The 21,353-nt window shown below is 42.3% G+C and overlaps 1 protein-coding gene across 1 annotated transcript in view; it reads right to left on the bottom strand.

Annotated features, from left to right (window-relative positions):
• The window catches only part of EFCAB6 (EF-hand calcium binding domain 6), a 117,604-nt gene extending 100,965 nt beyond the window's left edge, over window positions 1–16,639 (bottom strand). Inside the window, 2 exon segments of the mRNA XM_074157980.1 lie at window positions 6,186–6,450; window positions 16,210–16,639. Coding sequence (XP_074014081.1) covers window positions 6,186–6,450; window positions 16,210–16,639 — 695 coding nt within the window.
• Window positions 16,640–21,353: the final 4,714 nt, after the last annotated feature.

Genomic DNA, 21,353 nt, shown 5'->3' with positions numbered 1-21,353 from the left:
CTGCCCTTTATTTAACTGCACCAGGTGCTGCCCTGGTGCATGCAGCCAGAGCACCAGCAAGTCAGGAGCATGGAAGAGTCTGGGCTTCTGGTATGGTATGAATGTTCTGGTTCTTGTTACTCACAGCACATAAAGAAGTGCATAAGTATCCCAACTACACTGCTGCCTTACTACCTTGAACGCTCCCTGAGTCAGTAGAAAAGAGCTCTTGCATGCACCATCATTTATATTCCCAGGCACACATCTGTTCAGCATTTGGCCCTCCTTCTCAGGCTGTCTTTTCTTAGGAGGCAGCGCTGTGGATCCTGCACGCTGTGGCCATTTTCCTACAATTTGCCGTTACTTTTCTTTCTTCATCAGTTGGGTGGGGTGGTTTTTTTTCACCTTCTCTTTAAACTTGCTTCTCCCAAGACCTTCAGGAGAAACATTTTATTGTATTTGACTAGAAATGATAGAAGGACTCCTATGGTCAAAACTAAACTTAGAGTTTTGCCCTGACGTTTGAAATACTTAAAATCTTTTCCTAGCTTCTCTATGCTTTACTGAGCAGGTAAGAATGACTATGAAGGCAGTAAGACTTACTTCCAACAAATAAATATGGTGTCATAAAAACAGGCAAGGTCAGCCCTGGATCACTTGATTAAGTGAACTGTCAGCATGGGTAGAATTTCTAATTGCAGAACAGTGATGAGAAATCCAAGGCCACTTGTCAGGTCTTTGTTCCCCTATGTCTTTTCACTGACTAGAAGATGCTCTGAACCACCTGCTGTTTTTCTTTATCTTGGCCATTATGCTAGTTATGATGTCTAAATACAGGTACATGTGGTGGGTGGTCCAAATGTGGCTTTCTGCCTATACAAGGAGAAAATTACTATTCCATATTTTACTGAGGACGTTAGGAACTTTTTCTTTTGGGGTTGATTTTGTTTTGTTTTGCTTTTTTTAAACAAGCACATGTAAGTTCAAAACCCAATTAGAGTTATGAATATAAACGTATCCTTGACTGATGATGTGCCTCCAAACAGATGCAGAATAAGGTTTGGCTTGGGAACAACCACTGTGATATGTTACAGATAAATATTTAAAAGAGTATGTGAACTCAAAAGTGTATCTGAATAATTATCTATGTACATCATGCATTTACATATCTTGCAGTACTTCTTTAACTGAATTGTTCCTGGGATATATATGCAGCAGTAACCTTGCCTTAAGTTAATGATGTTTTCTGTTAATGTATTAAAATATACGTAACAGCTCTATTTTACAAAGCTGTTAAAAAAAAATAACATAGAATCTTGTAAATTAAATATACCTCTAATTAGGACTTTGGAGGATATTTTCAATTCATAAATTCTATAATAAGAAGATATTTCAGCAGTTTCTTTTGTGATAGGAAACGCTTAACACAAAAACGTAAACGTTACTCTTCAGTTAGCTGCATAAAGCCAAATGAATAAAAGCTATGACATTAATAACAACTATACCAAGTTATGATTGATAGGCTTTTCTACAGCGAGAAAAGATTGTCTTGGATACAATCTGTCCCAACAGCCTTGCGATATGTTAATATTTTATTCAGACTAGCGTGAGGATATATTCAGATGTCCTACTCAGTGGAAGGGAAGCAAATGGGTTGCAAATACTACTGCAGCCCTGAGGTGCAATAACAGCTGTGAAATCAGAAAGATTTTTATTCCCCCCTCCCAAATTACAAGCCAAGCCCATGCCAAGCACAGCAGGAGGTTGGATTTTCCTTGGAATTTACATCAGGTTATGTTTAATGTATTTCTTCTTCTATGAACAGTCTTAGGGTAGAGCCAACAGACTGTCACACAGTGGTCTAGAGGCATGGAATAATTTTCTGTGTCCTTGTAAATAATAACTATTATTAGGCGTGATATGTGACATTAGGTTAACTTTCAAATGCCCAAATATAATAAAATATCGTGACGTTGATAGACAGATTTTCCTGGCTCAGTTTGTGCAACAATAAAATAACACAGTCATATCATCACTTCATCCTCGATTTAAAAAAGTGGATTTGTGCTGTTCAAATTTCTGTTGAGATTAAAGTAGACTGAGCTCTCAGGTGGCCGGATACTTCCATGTAAAAAGATTACAAAATGCCTAAAACACTAAAGTGACAGAACGTTTTGCATCAGTCTTGCAAAGGGCTAAACAATTACAGAAATCACACTGCCATGAAGAATCTAGTTTCTTTAAAAAGTCAAGTGTTGTTACTCAAGCCACAAGCATCTAGTAAGTAAGAAATAAAATCGCGATGGGACTATGACAGTCCTACACCAGAGATTTGTTGCAAGACTACTTGAAAGAGAGAGTGCTTAGTTTTTTGATGCTAAAAGGGAATTCACTTTGTGGATTAGAGAGGCTTTTAAAATACTACTTAGTACTTTAGCATAATAAAAGCCCCAAAACAATAACAACAGAACCCCTAAGCATACAAGTATCACCAGATTTTCATGATACAACAAGGCAACATCCTTTTAAACAAGTTACTAAAATGATATCAGTATATCAAGAGCAACATCTACTTATCTGAAATGAATTGCTACCCCAGCATGTGGTTTCTGTTACCACCGTGGTCAACATACCTTCTCCTTGAGCAGGGTTTCAAGCTGACTTAATGTCATTGTTTGGCAACTGTGGCTGTTTAACCTGAAAATAAATATAATAAAAAGGATTAGATGAACATAAACCAGAAGTGTATCAATCAACATAAACCACAAGTGCATCACAGTACTGTTGAAGACCATTGTAGGGACATCAGTGGGAGAGTTTTGTTTTGGCATGTGAACAACTACAAATGCAAGAAAGTGGCTTGATCCTGCCTTCATCACGGCTGTTCTTCAGAGCTCTGCACTGCTCTTGGAGAAAATCAACACAAATCTGGATCCCTGAGCAGAACAGAGATGTGGCAACTGCTCTTCTACCACCACAAGCATGATGACTGTTAGTATAAAATATTTTCTCTTGAAGGAATTTTTTTGGCTGCCATAACCGACACAAAGGGATTTTAGCAGCTTGATCTGGCCTTTGGGATGACAGAGTACTTGGGTGTCCCAAGGTCAAGAAAATTACAGTGCCAGTTCTCCTCTCCCCTCTGCTCCCATCAAGTGTTCTTCGCTCATCTGTTCAAGCTCGTCTCTTCCTCCCCTTCTCCCTCAGCACAAATCTGAGATCCATTTGTCACTTTTAAATTTCTTTCAAAAATTAAAAATACATTGCCTTGCTTTTGCTTTTGTTTTCTCATCTTATTCACCTGCGTCAAGCACCAGAGCAGGTCATTTTCAGAGTCAACTACCAGCCAAGTTTACTTTCACTAGTGGGTTCTGCAGGTGCAAAATTCCTCTCTCTGCAGGTCCTTCTGTGGTTTCAGCCATAAATAACTGCTTCTGAAAAGCCTTGTGCAGTTTTACTGATATCTGTATTTGTGGGATGAAGTCCTAGAAGCCAACCTCTGCCATCATTTCAGCCGCTAAATTTAATGCAATTGCTTGAGTTTTAGACAGGGAGAGAAAGTAGCTCAGATAATGCCTTCTAGCAAAACTCCTGGAAAAGAGCACCTGTACTGCCCTCCAGTGGTAAAATTACATCGACCTCTGCCTGATAGCTCTAACAAACCTCCCATTATTTTTGTTTCCGTGCATTGCAGTCTCAGAGCAGTTCTCTAACAAACTAGCTGGCCAAAAGACAAGATTGTCTAAGCATGATCTTTACTTTCCACATTTTAGTGAGTTTAAAAGGAAATAAAGAGTAACATCTTATGTATCCTCCTCGAACACTGGAAGAAAACCCAACCCAAAGCATACAAAAAGCTTTACCATTTTATTATATTGCATGTAATAAAGAAAAGATTAACCTTTTATTCCAGGAAAGGTCCTTCATTTGTTATTTAATTAGTTTTCACTAATTAATTAGAATTTTTTAAGCTCCCCTGTCTCTCTGGGAGAAAGTGGCTTAGGTCCCTCCCTTTTTCTTCTTTTCTTTTGCTGCTCCTCTTCTTCTTCCTGCTTCCTTTCAAAGTCCTAATCCCATTTTTGTATCCTCAGTATTACACTCCTTCATTCTCTCTTTGTCTGAAAGTTTTCTTAGCTTTGCACTTGCTGGGAACAAAGTTGGACTGGAATTTACAGAATAATTTTTGAGGCAACTCTTTATTGAAGGCCAGATCATAGAAACCCACAGGACAAACCGAAGGAAAAGGAATTTCCCTGCAGATCCCCTTGCAGAAATTCACCCTTTATATTTCACTGGAGTAGGGGAGAGGGGGAGGGGTGTGGTGTGGTGTGAAAAACATTCAGTGCTCCGCTAAGAAAGCTACTGTGAGAGCACAGATTTGGTTTGGTTTGGGTTTTGGGTTTTTTATTTTACATAGTGCATGGCTCTACTTTCCATTTTACTTCATTGATGTTAAGAATCCAAACTTAATCCCAGGTCACACACAGCTGGTGTCTTCTCAACTTTATTGTTGAAAAATTACTTGCACTGGAAACGAAGACGAATGTGAGAATTCAATCCTACTCCTAAAGGACTGAATTCCGAAACATAACAACTTTCCCATTACTGAGTCCCTTGGCTTAGCTTCTGTGTTTCATTTAAAGACATGTCAAGCTAAGTGGCATGTTTTTAAATCCCTATTAAACTGAAGCAGTTATAATTTCTTTCATACACAACAACTTTCAGTGTTAATTCAGACAACAGACTGATTAGTCATGAAGGTTCGTATTTTTCAAGTAGCAGATCAGTGGCTTAGCAGACCATTCCCTTGCCTTTGGCAATCAGGTAACATTCCTATGGCAACTACGCCAATTACACATACAGAAAAAGGGATTTTAGAAATAAAAGTGTATCTTATCTCCATGTCACTAGAAGGTCACATTAGCAGCTACATTCTGCCTTGAGAGCTAGACAACTCGCAAGAGGTTCATGATTACAATTCAGGAGCAATTTGACTGCATAATATGGAACACTTGCCTTTTGAGCGTGCTGGGACTTCTAGCACTTTTAGTGAACTTTGACAGGAAGTCCAGATATGGCACAGTAACTTTGCCAATATTTCAATATACATGGATCATCCTACATTGACATCATATTTTTTAAATACTTCATTTGCATTATTCTTTTCTTAAACAGCAAAAATAAATTTATCTTATCATTTTGGTTTTGTTTTGTTTATTATGCATTACTACTACTCAGCAACTTGCCTAGAATTAGGCAGAGCATTAATTTAATATCTAGTAAATCCTTCCCTAAAAAGTTACAACCTACAGGTCTTTCCAACATGTAAGATAATGATTTCTTGACTCTCTAGCTCTATGATCTTTCACGTGTATATTTTAAAGTATATTCGTTCTTATCAGCCTCACTGATGCATCTTGCTCCTATTCCAAAAGACTATTTAATGCGTTTCAGGTGTGTATGTGTCCCCCTAATGACAATTTAGTATTAGCAAAGAATTTAACATCAATCTTAGCTGCAATGCACTTAACCCATTACAGACTGATTAGTTTAAAATGCATATGTAATAGATCAGTTCACCCAAATTAAACAAACAAACAAGAATCAAGTACACTAGGAAAAAAAAACCAAACCAAACCACAAAACAACCACAACTTAGTCACCTACACTATCAGAACAGAAATTTAAATGTACAATAACACTGATTGTGCATCAGAATCCTTTTTGATAAGTATCAGTCATGATATCAGACAAACACCCAATGTTCCTTCAAGTGCAATCTGACAATGGTTTGTAAGGTAGCAAATACCAGAAGTAAGCTGAGAAACTCCCCTTTTGCAGACAAAATAGAGCTAGTCTCAGACTCAGAGTTCACAACCTAATATATGCATATTCATAACATCATGTGTATATAAATACAAGCTATAAGATCAGTTTTTTTTAAATCAAAAAATCTGCTAGTAAATTACAACTCTTTCAAATAGAGAGATACACTATAGAGACAAAATTCTCATATAAACATACCAATCGTCAAATTTAGTTCACATCACTTTTACAAGTTTTCTATGACTTTCATTTGAACAGAAGGTTTTGACTATTTCTAGCATCTTTTTAATAATATTGGTCCAGAACCTGCTCCCACTGAAATTTTGCTTTTGGCATAAAAAGGAACCACCTCTAAATGATTATAAACAGCAATGATGTACCATAACTCTGCAAGCACAGCATCAAATTCAGCTTCTGTTGAATGGAAGAGAAAGGTTTCAATCACTCTCCTGAATTCACCCTTTGTGCCTGTCAGGGTCCAACCAACATCAAGCATCTGAAATGCTTTTTTCAGTTCATCTTCCTTTTCAGCTATCTTTTGAAGTAAGATCTGTCCAATGTCCCAGGAGAATAATGTGGGATCTAGGACAGAGTTTGCAGGTGGAGCTGTAAAATTTATTAGGCAGTCATCAGATACTCCCAAGTCTGGAAAAATCACATATTTTTCTGAGAATTCAATACAAATCAGTTCATTTCTAGAAATATATAATAAAGCTGTTACTGTTTGTCCACTGATTTGAAAGCAGTAAATAACCAAACACATCACAGAATCACAGAATATTTTTGGTTGGATGGGACCTTTGAGATCATCGAGTCCAACCACAAAAAAAAACCAAACAAAAAAACCCCACCAAACAAAAAAAAAAAAACCCACACCCAAAAAATCCCAGAACACCAACACCAAAACCAAACCAAACGCCCACAACCACACACCACACCCACCCACAAACAGACACAAACCAACAATCTCAGGCACTAGAGCATGCCCTGAAGGGCCATGTCTACACGTTCCTTAAATACCTCCAGGGATGGCGACTCCACCACCTCCCTGGGCAGGCTGTTCCCGTGCCTGACCACTCACTCAGTAAAGTAATTCTTCCTAATACCTAATCTAAACCTCCACCACCGCAACTTCAGACCATTTCCTCTGGTCCTGTCATTATTCCCTTGGGAGAAGAGGCCAACACCCACCTCTCTACAACCTCCTTTCAGGTAGTTGTAGAGGGCAATGAGGTCCCCCCTCAGCCTCCTCTTCTCCAAACTAAACATGCCCAGTTCCCTCAGCCTCTCCTCATGTGACTTGTTCTCTAGACCCCTCACCAGCTTGGTGGCTCTCCTCTGGACACGCTCCAGCACTTCAATGTCCTTCCTGTACTGAGGAGCCCAGAACTGAACACAGCACTCGAGGTGAGGCCTCACCAGCGTCGAGTACAGAGGCACCATCACTTCCCTGCTCCTGCTGGCCACGTTATTCCTGATACAGGCCAGGATGCCATTGGCTTTCTTGGCCACCTGGGCACACTGCTGGCTCATGTTAAACCGGCTGTCCACCAACACCCCCAGGTCCTTTTCTGCTGGGCAGCTTTCCAGCCACTCTTCCCCCAGCCTGTAGCGTTGCCTGGGGTTGTTGTGACTGAAATGCAGGACCCGGCACTTGGCCTTATTAAACCTTATCCCATTGGCCTTGACCCATTGATCCAACCTGTCCAGGTCCCTCTGTAGAGCCTTCCGATCCTCAAGCAGATCAACACTCCCACCTAGCTTGGTGTCATCTGCAAACTTATTTTCTTATTTTCAAACATATTTTCTTATCGAAAAATTTTCTTATTTAAAATATTTTCTGATTTAAATAAAAGATTCCGGGTTTACTCTTTTGGCTGTAGTAGCAGAAAGAGAAAGTTGGAATATACACTTAAGTTTTAAAAGTTCAAAACCAATAAATAAAGTTACAGACAGATGTGTTCCATGACAGCAGCCCTCCCACTTCAAACTACAGAGGGGATATCTTTATCCTGCAAAATTTAGAGCCTTTATTCAATTATTGAGCTTTGGGCAAAGATAACATGTAGTAGTGGGGTCAACATTCATTTTCTGTATATGGAGTCTATGACTGGTAAGTATTTTAGCACATCCCAGCCCTGTTCCCTCTAAACCCACAACCAATGGAGAGTGGAAGTACTTGACAGTGCCTTACATTACTTAAGACACCTCTGGCTCTCATTAGACTTGAATAAGAACTAAAGAAGGACCGAAAGATTTGGCCTGATTCTTCTTTTGGATTCATAACGAGCCAAATTCAGCCACAGCTATGAGCATTTAACTACATTCTACTTGAATCAAAAGGGGCTTTGTACACAAATCTGAACACTGGGGCTAGTTCACAGGCAAACTTCAATCTAGGATCTGCTCTTAAAATATAAATGCCTTCAGAAGGAGATTTGTTTACAAAAAGTAAGATGGCAAAATACAGATTTTTGTTATTTAAAGCTTTGCTGTGGTTTTATGAGAGCCAAATTTTTCTTATGCTCATCCCTTCCTTACAATGAAAGTATACAATCACGGACACCTTGCACATTTCATTTCAATTTCAAGCCATTCCAATGAAAGAAAACATTCAAATTCACAGCTGGATACAGCTTCGGTGAAATCAATAGAGCCGTCACAGCTTACTCCTACAATGAACCTGACCCTAAATCTGAAACTACACGGCAAGGAGTAGAGGAAAAGTGACATGAACCATGGTGGAGGAAGCCTCTCATGACAATAATTAAAAATTACTTGCAAGAAGAAAGTCCACATTGGGACTAACAGCAAATTCATATTTGATTGGTACAAACTATAAATCTTACTGCTCCAGAAAATGAGCTTTCTGTGGTAAGCGTATAGTAATTTAAAATGAGTTCCCAAAGGATAAGATGCATATCAAATCTAGTAATGTGTTATAATTGGAAACAGTGCTCTTGTAGTGACTTCAAAACAGAAGTGAGACAGTGGGCCAAAGAAGGCATCTCTCAAGTTCCAATGAACTTCAGAGAAGGGAAGAAAATAAAGACTCTGTTTCCTCACATACAAGCAGGAGGAACAAGAGTTGGGTGAGAAGGGCCATGGCCTCTTCCACCCTCTCTCCATCAGTAGAATTAGATTGATTTTGTTCAGTTCCACAGGATCCGGCAAACATGGTGTATCTGTGACAGACAGCTTCTCTCAAAGTAGGGAGGTAAATGTGGCCCAAACCCTAAACAGCACAAGGGTTCCTTGGCTGCCGCAACCTGCTACATTGAAAGGCACCACTGAACCCCAAGCAAACAGCAGGACAGAAAGGACTGAGAGGATGATGCCATCTGCAAGTTATACAGTGCTTGTCCTCTGAGCAATAGAAGGATTTTGATTTAAAGTCCCAAGACTGTGTACACTTAGACTTCAGAACAAACCTACAGCTGGTTTAATTGAGTGCTGCCTGCTGCCACACAATGATGCTCTGTTTCGTGTAGGATGAGATCCTGGGGTAAATATGACACCTTGAGAGGAGGCGTGCAAGGCACTGAGGTCTTCTGCAGTTGTCACTCCGGCCATGGTCTCCCCCTGGGTTTAAAACAGGATTATGAGAATATACCAGAACACAGGACACAAAAAGAAGCAGTGCGGCTGGCAACAGAAACAAGAGAGACAAAAACTGATTTCTTGACATGACACCTAATTTGCTGATAAAAATATTGACTGAGACAGTTCTTGCTGACTAGCAGTGACCAGATGAAAGTAGTTCACAATTTCTGTGGTTGTGCTGGATACTATCACCTATGTCAGCACTCCTGACTAGTAAACTAAGTCCTTTACTAAATAACACAGGTCTATCTCTGAAAATGTTTTTGGCCATTATCTTGAAGGCTAAGCACATTAAAGTACTCTAAAAATCTTTAAAAACCTTTTAGTTCAGAAAGCCTATTATTTTATTAAGCCGTACAGTTGCTTAGATGTTTATTTAGACTTTTAGACTTCTGCAGGAGAAAAATGCATGTATCAGACACCAGCTCATTACACTAATTACTCTGTTTTATGAAGAGCTATTATTAATTTTCCACACCAGGAAATCTGAGGCAAACTACACCATAAGTATAAACAGAAGAGCTAACTGGGAAAACAACAATCAGACAGAGATGGTATTGCGCGGCATATGCAACAGTTTCCTAAGGGTGGCTCACTGGTGACCCGCTAGGCAATGTTAAACGGTCTGCATCTGCTCTGTGCAACTATACAGCTTGAACAGCGCCTGCGATTGCAAACACCACTAGCTCCCAGTAAGAATACTGAGAGCTGACGATGCTCCACCGCTTATTCAGGTATGCTGAGGCATTTGTCTTTGCCCATGTGCAATGTGCTTTGAGCGTTAATAAAACAAGGGTGATCCAGGTGATGGTGTTATCACCCAATTTTTTCCATGCCATTTTACAGTCATTAGTCACAAAAATACTTTCAAATATTGGCAGTCTTATGCACTGGATCACAGGGTAATTCTATGGATACTTATGTAGTTAACCCAATCAGACTCTTCAAAGGAAATATTTTTAAAGGCCCTGTTTCCTCTATTACAAACATAATTCAAAATGAGAAATTTGATTTCTCCCCAAACTGAGTGGCAGTCAGAGAGCATAATGTATTTCCTCCTCTCTCTGATACGTGCCAATCAATTGCACCTTGCTCCTGCCATTAAACTACCACAGCATAGAAAGCAAATGTTAGCCCAGGGAATTCTATGAGTTCTGTAGCCTTCTGAAACTCCAGCATGCTATGCACAAATAACAAAAGCCATATAAGGAGGCTCAGTCAATTCTCTGTAAGGGGAGATGAGAAGTAAAAATCAAGCAGACATTGCACGGCCAAGTGAAAACAGCAGGACGAGAGCAAGGCGTACTAGTCCTCTCACAAAAACGTAACACTGTACAGCATTTTACACAGGTAGGAATACTCTTCTGGCCCTCTTCCCCCCCACCCCCCGGCAAAGAAAAACAAAAAAAAAAACAAACCAAAACAAAACAAAAACCAAACCAACCAAATAAAAAAACCCCACCACTAAACCATCCAAAATGAATAAACAAACAAACAATCACAGTTCAGACACCTCAAGTTTTCATTACCTACCTCAGTACTCTGGACTACTAAGGAGAATGAGAGGAAAAAAATAAAAAAAAAAAACCAAACAGAAAAAAAAACCCCAAACAACCAACAACTTAAGCAATCTTATATTTATCAAACAGAAAATAAGTAGATCTGAGTACACCATCACCATTGCTTAACATGCAGCAATTTAAGGAGTTGCTGGGTACTGTTGCTGGGCACTGCATCTTCATCCTCTATACACTCAAATTGTTAGAATAATCTCTGATTGGGTTTTGACTCAAGCTTGGGTCAAGTGGCTTCTTGGGCACATTTCAGGAGTTAGCTTGGTCAGGAACCATTCCCAATGGGCAGTTTGTGTGCAACCATCCCTTTTCAAAGGGTGAGAAGTGTTTAACAGTCTGGACGTGGGCTATTCTATGCCAGTTCACCTCAGTGCCAAGAAAGAGTCACAAGCACAATTAATTTACTAGCATAGCCGATCTACAGCAGTAACCCCTGGCAGATGTCCTAGCTCTGTAGCCGTTCCATTAAAAAAAATTAGCCTCCAAGCATTCTTTCTGCACCATTCAGGTGGAAAACCACCTTTTCTTCTTCATCTGATACATGGCTAAGTGTCATCATTACTACAGTCACTCGGCTGCTAAACTTGCAGTGGCACCAATGCAAGTTTGACTCCCTAGAAACTGTTAACAGGGAGGGTCCATTTCTCAGAGGCCAAGAGCTCAAATGAATGGGTTCCGGCTGCAAGATCTACCCCATCATAAATACGGGCAGACAATAAGTGTATTTGAAACAAACAAACGCAAGCCAATTTTGCTGTTGCCCCCTCAGGCACCACCAAGCTCTCTCTCAGGTATTGGGGGGTTGATACTAAAGAGGCTGTGCCAGCTATTTGTACCATGCCCAAGCCAAAGGGAAACCCACAGAGTCTTCAACACCGCTCTGCCCTTTTCACAGGGTCAGCAGACAAATCAATTTGTTAGCAAAGAGGACTGTTCAAATAGCTAAGGCAGCAACAGCCATGTGGCTCAGTGACTAGGCTACAACAAAAAGACGGTAAGTAGAAGCACATCCTGCTGCTGCTGAAGTCATTGGCAAAGCTGTCTTTGCCTTCAGAAAATCAGGACGGAGCCCTAAACTACTCTTGTAAAAATCAAACGCAACTGCTATTTTTCTGCACCCCTAAACATTTTCTGGTGAAAGTATATATCCATCTGCTCTACCAACAGTCAGCTTGCCTTAGCTATCTTTCACAAATCCTTCAGAAACAGTTCACGGCCTATAAGAAGTCCATATACTGAAAGTCGAAGATTACTGATACTAAGCAAACAAATTTAAAGTTTCATCAGATACTGAGCCTATATTCTCTTCTCACTTACATTGCCTTTACACCTGCAAAATATTAGTGCATGAATCAAGAATAACTTACCTGCACTGAATAGGTCCTGATTTATATGTTACTTGGAATTCACATTGGTGCATAAAAGGTCATAAATCAGACTCTTCGCTTGTATTTTTAAGTGCGCTCCTACTAGTACAAGGGCAAGATCCTCAGTTACTATAAATCAGAATAGCTCTTCTTGCTTTCCTATCTCCAGAAGAATTTCAGCATTTAGAGCCACTAAGGGATTTGGCCCTCATTTCAATAATTTAATTGATAAGAGTTTCCCAAGTGTCTACATGCAAAGTTGCGCCATCTGAGGCATGTTTCACTATAGTCACAAGATGGATGGATCTTGCAAATGGTATAAACATATTTCTGGCCAGTTTAGATACAAACGTAGAAGACAGTTTCTAACTAATAGAATAATGAGGATCTGTTACAGTGTTTCGGTTAGAACCGTGCGACCATGTCCTTTTCTTTTCTTAGAAGAATAAACAAAGCTTTAGAATAGAATGATTTTTCTATTTGTGAAAGCTTTGCTATTTTGATTGTGTTTGGCAAGACAGATAGCAAGTCTCACCTTCGTTTTCTCTTAGATGTTTTTTTTTTTTTAAGCCTAACACTTTTTATGTAACCTAAAATAGAAGGATCTCAGTAACCTTGTCCTTTCTTTTGTTTTATTCTGCTTGAAAGAATGCCAGTCTCTGCAACTGTCAGAGGACAATTAAGGCTATGAATTCCCCCCATGCAGATCAAGGGTGAACAGTTTGTTGTTCTAGCACAATTTGTTGTTCTCATGATGAGGTTATAGCAAACAACCAGCAGCAAAGCCACATCAGACTATAAGCTCCTGCGTGATCTGAAATGGGCTACCAGAGCCTTCCACAGTATGATGGGTTGGCCTGCACTGGCTGCCGGATGCCCACCCAGTTTGTCTCTTATTCCCTCTCCTCAACAGGACAGGGGGAGAAAATCAGATGGAAAAGCTCGTGTGTTCAGACAAAGACAGGGAAATCACTCATCAGTTAACCATCACAGGCAAACAGACTCCATCTGGGGAAAATTAATTTAATTTATTGCCAATGAAAAATAGAATAGGATGGTGAGAAACAAAGAGCCTAAAACACCTTCCCCCCCACCCTCCCCTTCTTCCCAAGCTCAACTTCACTCCTTCATTCCCAACTCTTCTACTTCCTCCCTCCAAACGTTGCAGAGGGATGGGGTTATGGGGGGCTGCAGTCAGTCTAACCATTACTTCTCTGCCATTCCTTCCTCCTCACGCAATTCCCCCTACTTCAGTGTGGGTCCTTCCCACAGGCTACAGTCCTTCATCAATTGCTCCACCATGGGCTCTCCACAGGCTGCATCTTCCTTCAGGCCATGCCCAGCCACTCTGATGCGGGGTCCTCTGTGGGCTGCAGTATGGATATCTGCTCCACCATGGTCCACTGCAGGGAAATACCATCTTCACCATGGTCTCCTGCAGGGGAAACTCTCCCCCAGTGCCTGGAGCACCTCCCCCTCCACTCCTTTCGCTCATACTTTAGTGCCTGCAGGACAGTTTTTCACTTCTTTCCCCTTGCTCCTCTCTCTCACACAGCTGTGCTGTATTTACCCTTTCTTAAATATATTTTCACAGATGCACGACAGCTGATGGGCTCACCTGTGCCCTACAGTGGGTGTACTGGAGCCAGCTGGCAGCAGCTGCATCTGCACAGGCAGCCCTTGCCCTCTTCTTACAGAGGCTGCCCCAGAAGCCCCCCATTACCAACACCTTGACACCTACACCCAGTACACAGGGCAAGTCACCCTGAGATCCAAACGGAGGATGAAGCAGGGGCTTCCTGGGAAGTCACTGTTACCTTCCGCCTCAGACCTCTTCCTGGAGCTCTCTGTCTCTGAGGCATGCAGCATCTCTGCCAGTGTTTGTCAGCCATAGAAAAGATTCTGATGTGCAAATCACAATCTATCCACTGTAAAGATGGTGTTTCCTCATTCTCTTTCTTTTCTTACCTCCCCAAATCCAATTATTAAATCCTTAATATATTTTCAGTCTGCAGTTGCTACTTCTTCCTATTCTCTCCCTATGCCTTGAGAGGGAAAGGCTGATTCTAGAAATATCAACTTCTCAGAGCCAGATTCTGCCCTACTCAAAGGATTACCAAAGAAGCGTTCTTCTCACTTCATACAATCCAGGAGAAACAGTAGGAGCACTTCCTTTGTAGGAAATCCAAAAGAGAAGCAAATAAACACAAAATCTCTCTCTAGAAAGAATGAATAATCACTTAGATACCGTATCCTCTCCTGCATGTAGGCTGTCCCTGTGTGACACTAAAGCAGAGCTTTCTAGACTCCAGCACGTGTATTTCACACAGACAAACCACCTCTAAGGGCCCTGCTCCTTAAAAAGATCTAGTGGTATTCAAGCAGCTGATCATGTTCACTTATTCCTGTGTTTATCAAACAAGGTGGTACTGCTAGAAATTATCTCCAATTACATATCTCCAACTGATCAGGCAGGGACCTGGCATCACTCTAATCTGTGGTGATAACCTTGCTATAGCAGACGAAGACTTTTCAGCAAATACAGAAATTTCCACTCCAAGATTCAGTTCTGATGAGTCATGCAAAACACTGAGATAACCTACAGGGTGTGCATTTTATTTTGCAAAGAGAATTTTATATATTATGAGCTCAGGGACTGCGTAATTTGGTGTCCCAGAGGCACAATTTCCCCAAAGTTAAACTCAACCCGCAACACATCAAAAAAAGAAAGTTGAATAGCACACAGGCTGCCTCCTGTACTGCCCTGTACTTCCTCAGTATGGAGCATGTATTCCGATTATCAGGGCATGCTCTAAGTTGGGCTATAGTGACAGATTACTGGCCCATAAAGGTCTTGAACTATAAAGCCTCTCCGTTTCAGGTACTTCAGAGAAAAGGTGAAAGAACTCCTGGCAAACAGAACTATGGAATAAACACCACATAAACCAGATTCTTCTTTAGCAGGGGTGGGTAGGGATGGCCTTCCTCCTAAGATAGTTCCTTTTCTTTCTTTACTACCAGTGAATATAACAGCGGAGGACCTCAGCTGCCACACTGCCTTGCCTTCAGTCCAAACCTGCAGCCCTCGCCCTGACGGGGCACAAAGCTCTGAGGCACCTTTCCCTCCACCCTTGCATCGAGCTCCTGTGCCAGCAGAGTCTCCAGAGCAAGCAAAAAGCCCTCCCTCGCTGTTATGGTTTGAGAGAACCCATAACGATCTATTGTCGTTAGACAATTATTCTATCACCCGATGACCCCTCCCCACCCGGAAAGGGGAATGGGGGAACACAAAGAAACACAAGGGTTGAAATATAAATAGATTTAATAGACCAAGGCTAAATAATTAACTATAATACTAAAGAACCAATATTAATCCCGATACTGATATAAGATATACAGGAATTATACTCAGCCAGTTCTATCGGTAGGAAGCTGTGCACTCCCAGCAGTCGATAGCAAATGGTGGACACTGGGAGTGCAACGGCTTCAGGAGGAAGGGAAGGCCTCAGGGCTCCGGCACCGGGGCAAGGAGTTGTCTGGACCCACCGCCATCAGGGAGAGAGCCAGCTACGCAGCAAACTTTTCTAATTTATATTGAATGTGACATTCATGGTATGAAATAATCCTGTTGGCCAGCCTGGGTCAAATGCCCAGGCCTTGCTCCTCCTTGTCCCTGCACCTGGCAAGGCTCGAAAACACTAACCTTGAATCCCACAGAGCCTGGCTGGCTATAAAGAAAATATTTTCACAAATTCAGACACTAGAGTCTTCTAAAAGTGCAATTTTCCCCAGCGTTAGAAGAAAAGTTAGTCCTGTGTCTCTCAACCCAGGACACTCGCGTAGGGAGGCAGGCGCCTCACCAGAGGCCGGCCGCCGTGCCAGGCCCTGCTCGGTGTCGCAGCGGTGCAACGCCGCTGTCGCGCCCCGGCCGGCCCCCGCCGCTCCCGACCACGTCCCCGCACCGATCTGCGGCGGCCTCCGGGCTCCCCAGCCCCGGCTCGTTACCTGCGCGGGGCCCGCCTCTACCGGCAAGCGTTCCGCCCCGCTTCGAGGTCCTCCCGTTGCCGGGACGCTGTTGCCATAGTAACAACGGCCTGATTGGGTAGAAGAGGTGCCGCCGTTCGCATGGCAACAGTAAGGTCCGTCCCTATTGGGTGCGGGGCTGGGGTCGTGCTGAGGCGCGCCCTGCCCTGCCCTGCCCTGCCCTGCCCTGCCCTGCCCGGGCCGCCTTCTGAGGCGACCGGGCCGGGCCTGGTACTGCCGATTGAAGGCGGGCCACACGCTGGCCATGAGCGACTAACGGGAGCCGCAGAGCCGCGTTGTACCATCTCCTGGAGCCGCAGCATCTAGTACTACTACCTCCTGCTGAGAGACGGTGGGCTAGTGGGAGTCCAGAGCCCACCTCAGCCCTCGGGAGGAGGCTGGGCCCAGAGCTCGGGACCCGACCCTCATGTAGGGAAGTGGGGATCACCCCGGACCCCGACCCTCACATAGGGAAGTGGGGATCACCCCTAGACGCGGCTGTGGTGGCCTTGGTGGTGGTGTGCCCACTGACTGGGTCCACAACTGAGGAGCAGCCGAGGGGGAGTGATAGTGCCTGCTCGCCCCAGTTGGTGTGTGAGTGCTTTTGGTTTAAGATTTCACTGAGGATTTCAATGAGAAATTTGGCACTTTAAGGTTTAATTCAGTATATAATAAATACTTTTTCATGGTGTGGTGATCCGTGTGAAGGATTGGTAGGGTGTTACTGTCTTGATTTAAGCCCTTTTTGTTCATTCCAAAAGGACTGCATAAATTACTGCAGTCTGACATGAGAAAAGAGTCTTTATTCTATGGCCTTCCCTAAGCTTTGGTGTATTTTTTTTTAATAAATTGAATGAGATTTTTTGAAAACTATATTGTAGCCATCATCTGGAAAAAATAGTGTCTCTTGCAGAGTCCAGACACACTGGCCACACATCAGCAATTAACCAATAATGCTTTTTCTTTTCAAAAGTTCAGGAACAAGTTCAGTATTTCAGTATTTCTTGATATAGACTAATGCCCTACAGGGCATGCTAAAGCTTCGATTCCCACTAATATTTTGTGTACGTAACTTAACTTTCATGTGGACCCTTTGAATTCAGTTATAATACTCATTTAGAGACAATAACTTCAGCAGAAGTATGTAAGATTGCAGAATGTAATGACTGTACATAGCATCATAGTTATTGCTAGGGGAGAAAAAAAAAAGAATAGTTTTGAAATTATTTCTTCATTTCAAAGACTTCATGTAAATTGTTCCAGATTAGTGAGTAAAAAAGTGATCAAATGATCCATACTTGCGTGGTTAAAAATCAAATGTTTACAGCTTGAATTGGGCTATATTGTATTTTTGTTTATATTTCTTTTTCATCCTGTTTAGAATACACAGGCTTACACAGATCTTTAATAGTAAAAACCAAGTCAGAACTAGTTTTAGTCTCTAATCTCACTGGGATTTACTGAGAGAACAACGAACATGTCCAAAAGGGTCTGGCTGTTAAAAGAGAGCCCGACCCCTAAGCATGTGTGGCTGAAGCAGGGTGGTTAAAGAACTGAACTGGAAACCCATCGTGGATCTTCCTCTGTGGGTTTAAATCCTACCAACTATGGAGTGGTGGCAGTCCCAGGAACTGAAAGTCTCCTGCAGCATTTTCAGGATTATCTGTTTCAGTAGGGTTAGAACCGCCTTTCTGGGGGGGTTGCAGCACCAGAAACAGTTAAAGTGCAGAAACAAAGAAGAGTGGTGCATGAATAACCTGGGAAAAGTTAAAATCTGCAGTGGTGCGAGCTTTGAGTAGGGAATATTCATCACCACCTATGTTTCCTCTGGTAAATTTTCATGTATTTATTAAGCCCCAACCATTTCATTGGGTGATATATGGAAAAAATAAAATACTGTCTTCCCGGTGGAGCTTGAAATCTAAACGTTTTCCTTGGTTCTTGTTTTGTTCTAACTGGTTCACAAGTTCTTAGAGCTCTCACATATTTTATGGGTGACTCTTTTCCAAAGCTGTAAGAAAGCAGATGTAAGGCCTGCGAGGGCTGAAGTCTTAGCACACTGTTACACCAGCTGTGTTACTGTTATCTGCGTGTGAGGATTAAATTGTCATCTTATGTTCAGTGCTGGCAAAAGCTGAGTATGTGACAGAGATGGTGACAGTGGATTTAACGTCTGGGTGGCAGTTACTTTGAATATCACTCGTACCACACATATCAGGCAAGTTGGCATATTAGTGGTTGTGATTGGAATCGGTCTGAGCAGTCAGCTGCCATTACGTTACCGTTCTTTCTGCATCTTGCGTGCTGTCACACAGCATGTCTTATTGCAGCACTCCCTCCTACAAAACAGTATTCCTTCCAAAAGTGGGTTTGAGTTAATTCACTCCATGTGGTAGTGTGAATCTGTCTCCCCTTATTGCTGAAGGACACGATTCCATCTTTATAGACCCTCTTTCACAGGTGACACTCCGTCCGTATGTGAAAGGGACTGTTCTCAAGTAAGGACTGCATTTAGCCGATTGCGGAGCTCTTTCAGAAGAGCTCTGACAAGGACTTGGGAAATCGCCTCCAAGCCGGGGCAGCACTGGAGGACATGCTTTAGGTCCTTGCGGCTGTGCTTCACAAATCAGCCTATTATCTGAAACCACCATCCACATCGGTTTAAGTTAATATGTCAGCCTGTAAATTACAGCAGCTGAGGAGCCAGCACACATTTGCTTCTGCTGTCTCTCCTCCATGGTGGCCATTTCTGGCAGAGAGACAGAGTGGACAGCTGGAGGTGGTAGCTCCTAAAACTACTCCAGCGTGCGTTGCCAGGGCTTGTCATCTGTGCACAGTGAGAACTCCAGCAAAAGTTGTTGCATGGCTTTACAGTTTTAATCATTGATGAGGTGGCAAAATCCAGTAAAGTGGTACTGGCACAGCACAGTTTACCAAAGGAACCTCCTTTAGGTTCCTGCATTAGCAGGGAGTACAAAGGCTTCTTCTTTCTCTAGTTGATTGGTGTAAACAGCTTCACTGTTTCTAAAACCAGTGTAGGGGAAGGAATCTGACACCGCTAATAGTAATTCCCACACATTGGGGTCCTAAAGTACAGAAAATTGCCCTGCATTTTTGTAAACTTTTCTTGCATTCATGTTTAAAGACCCCACAGCTCAGATGTTTTCAGAAGGATACTGGATGTTACATGCACCTATGTATGGTTCAAGCCTCAGAGCTGGAAAGAGGTGTTGTTCCAGCCTGCCTGCAGGATTTGCAATTGCTCTCCCATCTTTTAGAGGAGAGATTTATATGCAGGTAGACCAGGGCAGAATGGCATCAGTGTTGTTGACTTCCCTGCCACTCCCTGAAGATAGAACAGCAGTTTTTGCTGGAGTATGACTCGGCACTTGAGGTCGAAAACTCAAAAATGCCAAAATCTTGGTAAGTTTTATTTTAAAATGAAGGTGTTCCTTTTTGCAGACTCCCTTAATGTTGCTAGAACAAAGCTGATTATTGGTTGCAATTATTTCTGTTCTATCTGTGTGATATGCAGCCTGACAGGTAGCAGAAAATACTTATCTACATACGTTTTATAATTCAAACACTAGAGGACACCAGTCTGCAGATCATGAGGTAAAGAAATCATATGGATTAAGTAGTGAGCACAACCAGCAGCTGAGAAGGATGCAGTGAGATTAGATATCATCGTTTCTGTACTGTGTCCTTCCCCTTAGTGTGGTCTCTGTCTTTGGGATGTTTTTTTATTAGTATTGTTTGATTCAGCTGAATCTCTGTTTAGCTTTTTGTTTTGACTGGAGAGGCAAATGCTGTTCCTTAATCCTCCCTCTAAACCTTTGCTGGTAGCTACGGAGTGGTGTTATTTATAGCCCGAGCAAGACTGAATGGCTTATAATAATGGTGACTCAAGCCTATAAATCTTTATAATTATCGCCAGAACTCTTGGTGCTGTGTTGTGCTGTGATGCTGAGAATCTTTAATCGTTACTCATTAGCTTTCTTGTCCTTCCTCTTTGCTGCCCAGCTTCACTGCAACGAACACTTAAACCTTTTGTATACAAAACCATGCAAAAATTTCTTACCTAGATTAGTTTCCCCTCAGTTCTTTCGTGTTAACGTTTTGGAGGGTTCTTACTGGGGGAAGCCATTTAACGATGCTGGCATTTGAGGTGCCCCACCAACAGGAGCTGCAGGGGTGGATAGCCAGGAGCCATGGGGGCGCTCAGCACAGCCATGGGGCTCTCTGGGGTGCTTACAGCCAAGGCCTTTCAAGTTCTTGGTGTGCACATGCTTTGTGATGGAATGATCCAGGAAGGTGGTATATTTGGTATATCCACGAAGGTATATGGCCAATGATGGCTGGTTTGAACAAATGTTGAGGGCACTCGTTGCGTTACGGGAAACGGGGTTGCCTCTTGGTGATCTGAGATACCATTGAAATGAAGCCATCCAAACCTGCCCCGTGTCTTCCAGATTTCTATCACTAAGTGGGCTACCAGCTGCGTAACTATGATAAATCTCACTAGAGTTAACTTTGCAGCAGTTACCTCAGCAGAAGCAGCTTACCAAATTTGAAAGCTGAAGGGAGAAAAAGTCATTGTCTTGGTTTTCTGGTATTTTTGTTCTTCATTTGCAGTGCATTTGTCTCAACGAGGCATTCTCTTCAGAGACAATCTGGGGCACTTGGCCAGCGGGTGTCTCTTTGGGTGGAGAGAATCATGGTGACATTTGGTCAAGTCCTGAAAGTTCAAGTTGTCAAAATAGGAAGGAGCTTATTACCTGCGGATTTTAACAGGAAGACTGAAATTCTTCAAAGACCAGAGATCCAAAGGCAGAATTTCAGCATGGCTTATATGGGAACGGACTTTGACCAGGCACGTAATAGCACAGAAGGCAACAGAGCTAAGCAGCAGGAAAGAATAGCTCTGGCTGAGGACAGTCTTTCTGGTCCTAGAAAGCAGATTCCTGCCACACGACAACTT

Source organism: Numenius arquata, chromosome 1 (assembly GCF_964106895.1).
Source record: "Numenius arquata chromosome 1, bNumArq3.hap1.1, whole genome shotgun sequence".
NCBI lineage: Eukaryota > Metazoa > Chordata > Aves > Charadriiformes > Scolopacidae > Numenius > Numenius arquata.
This window is presented reverse-complemented; position numbering and strand designations above follow the sequence as displayed.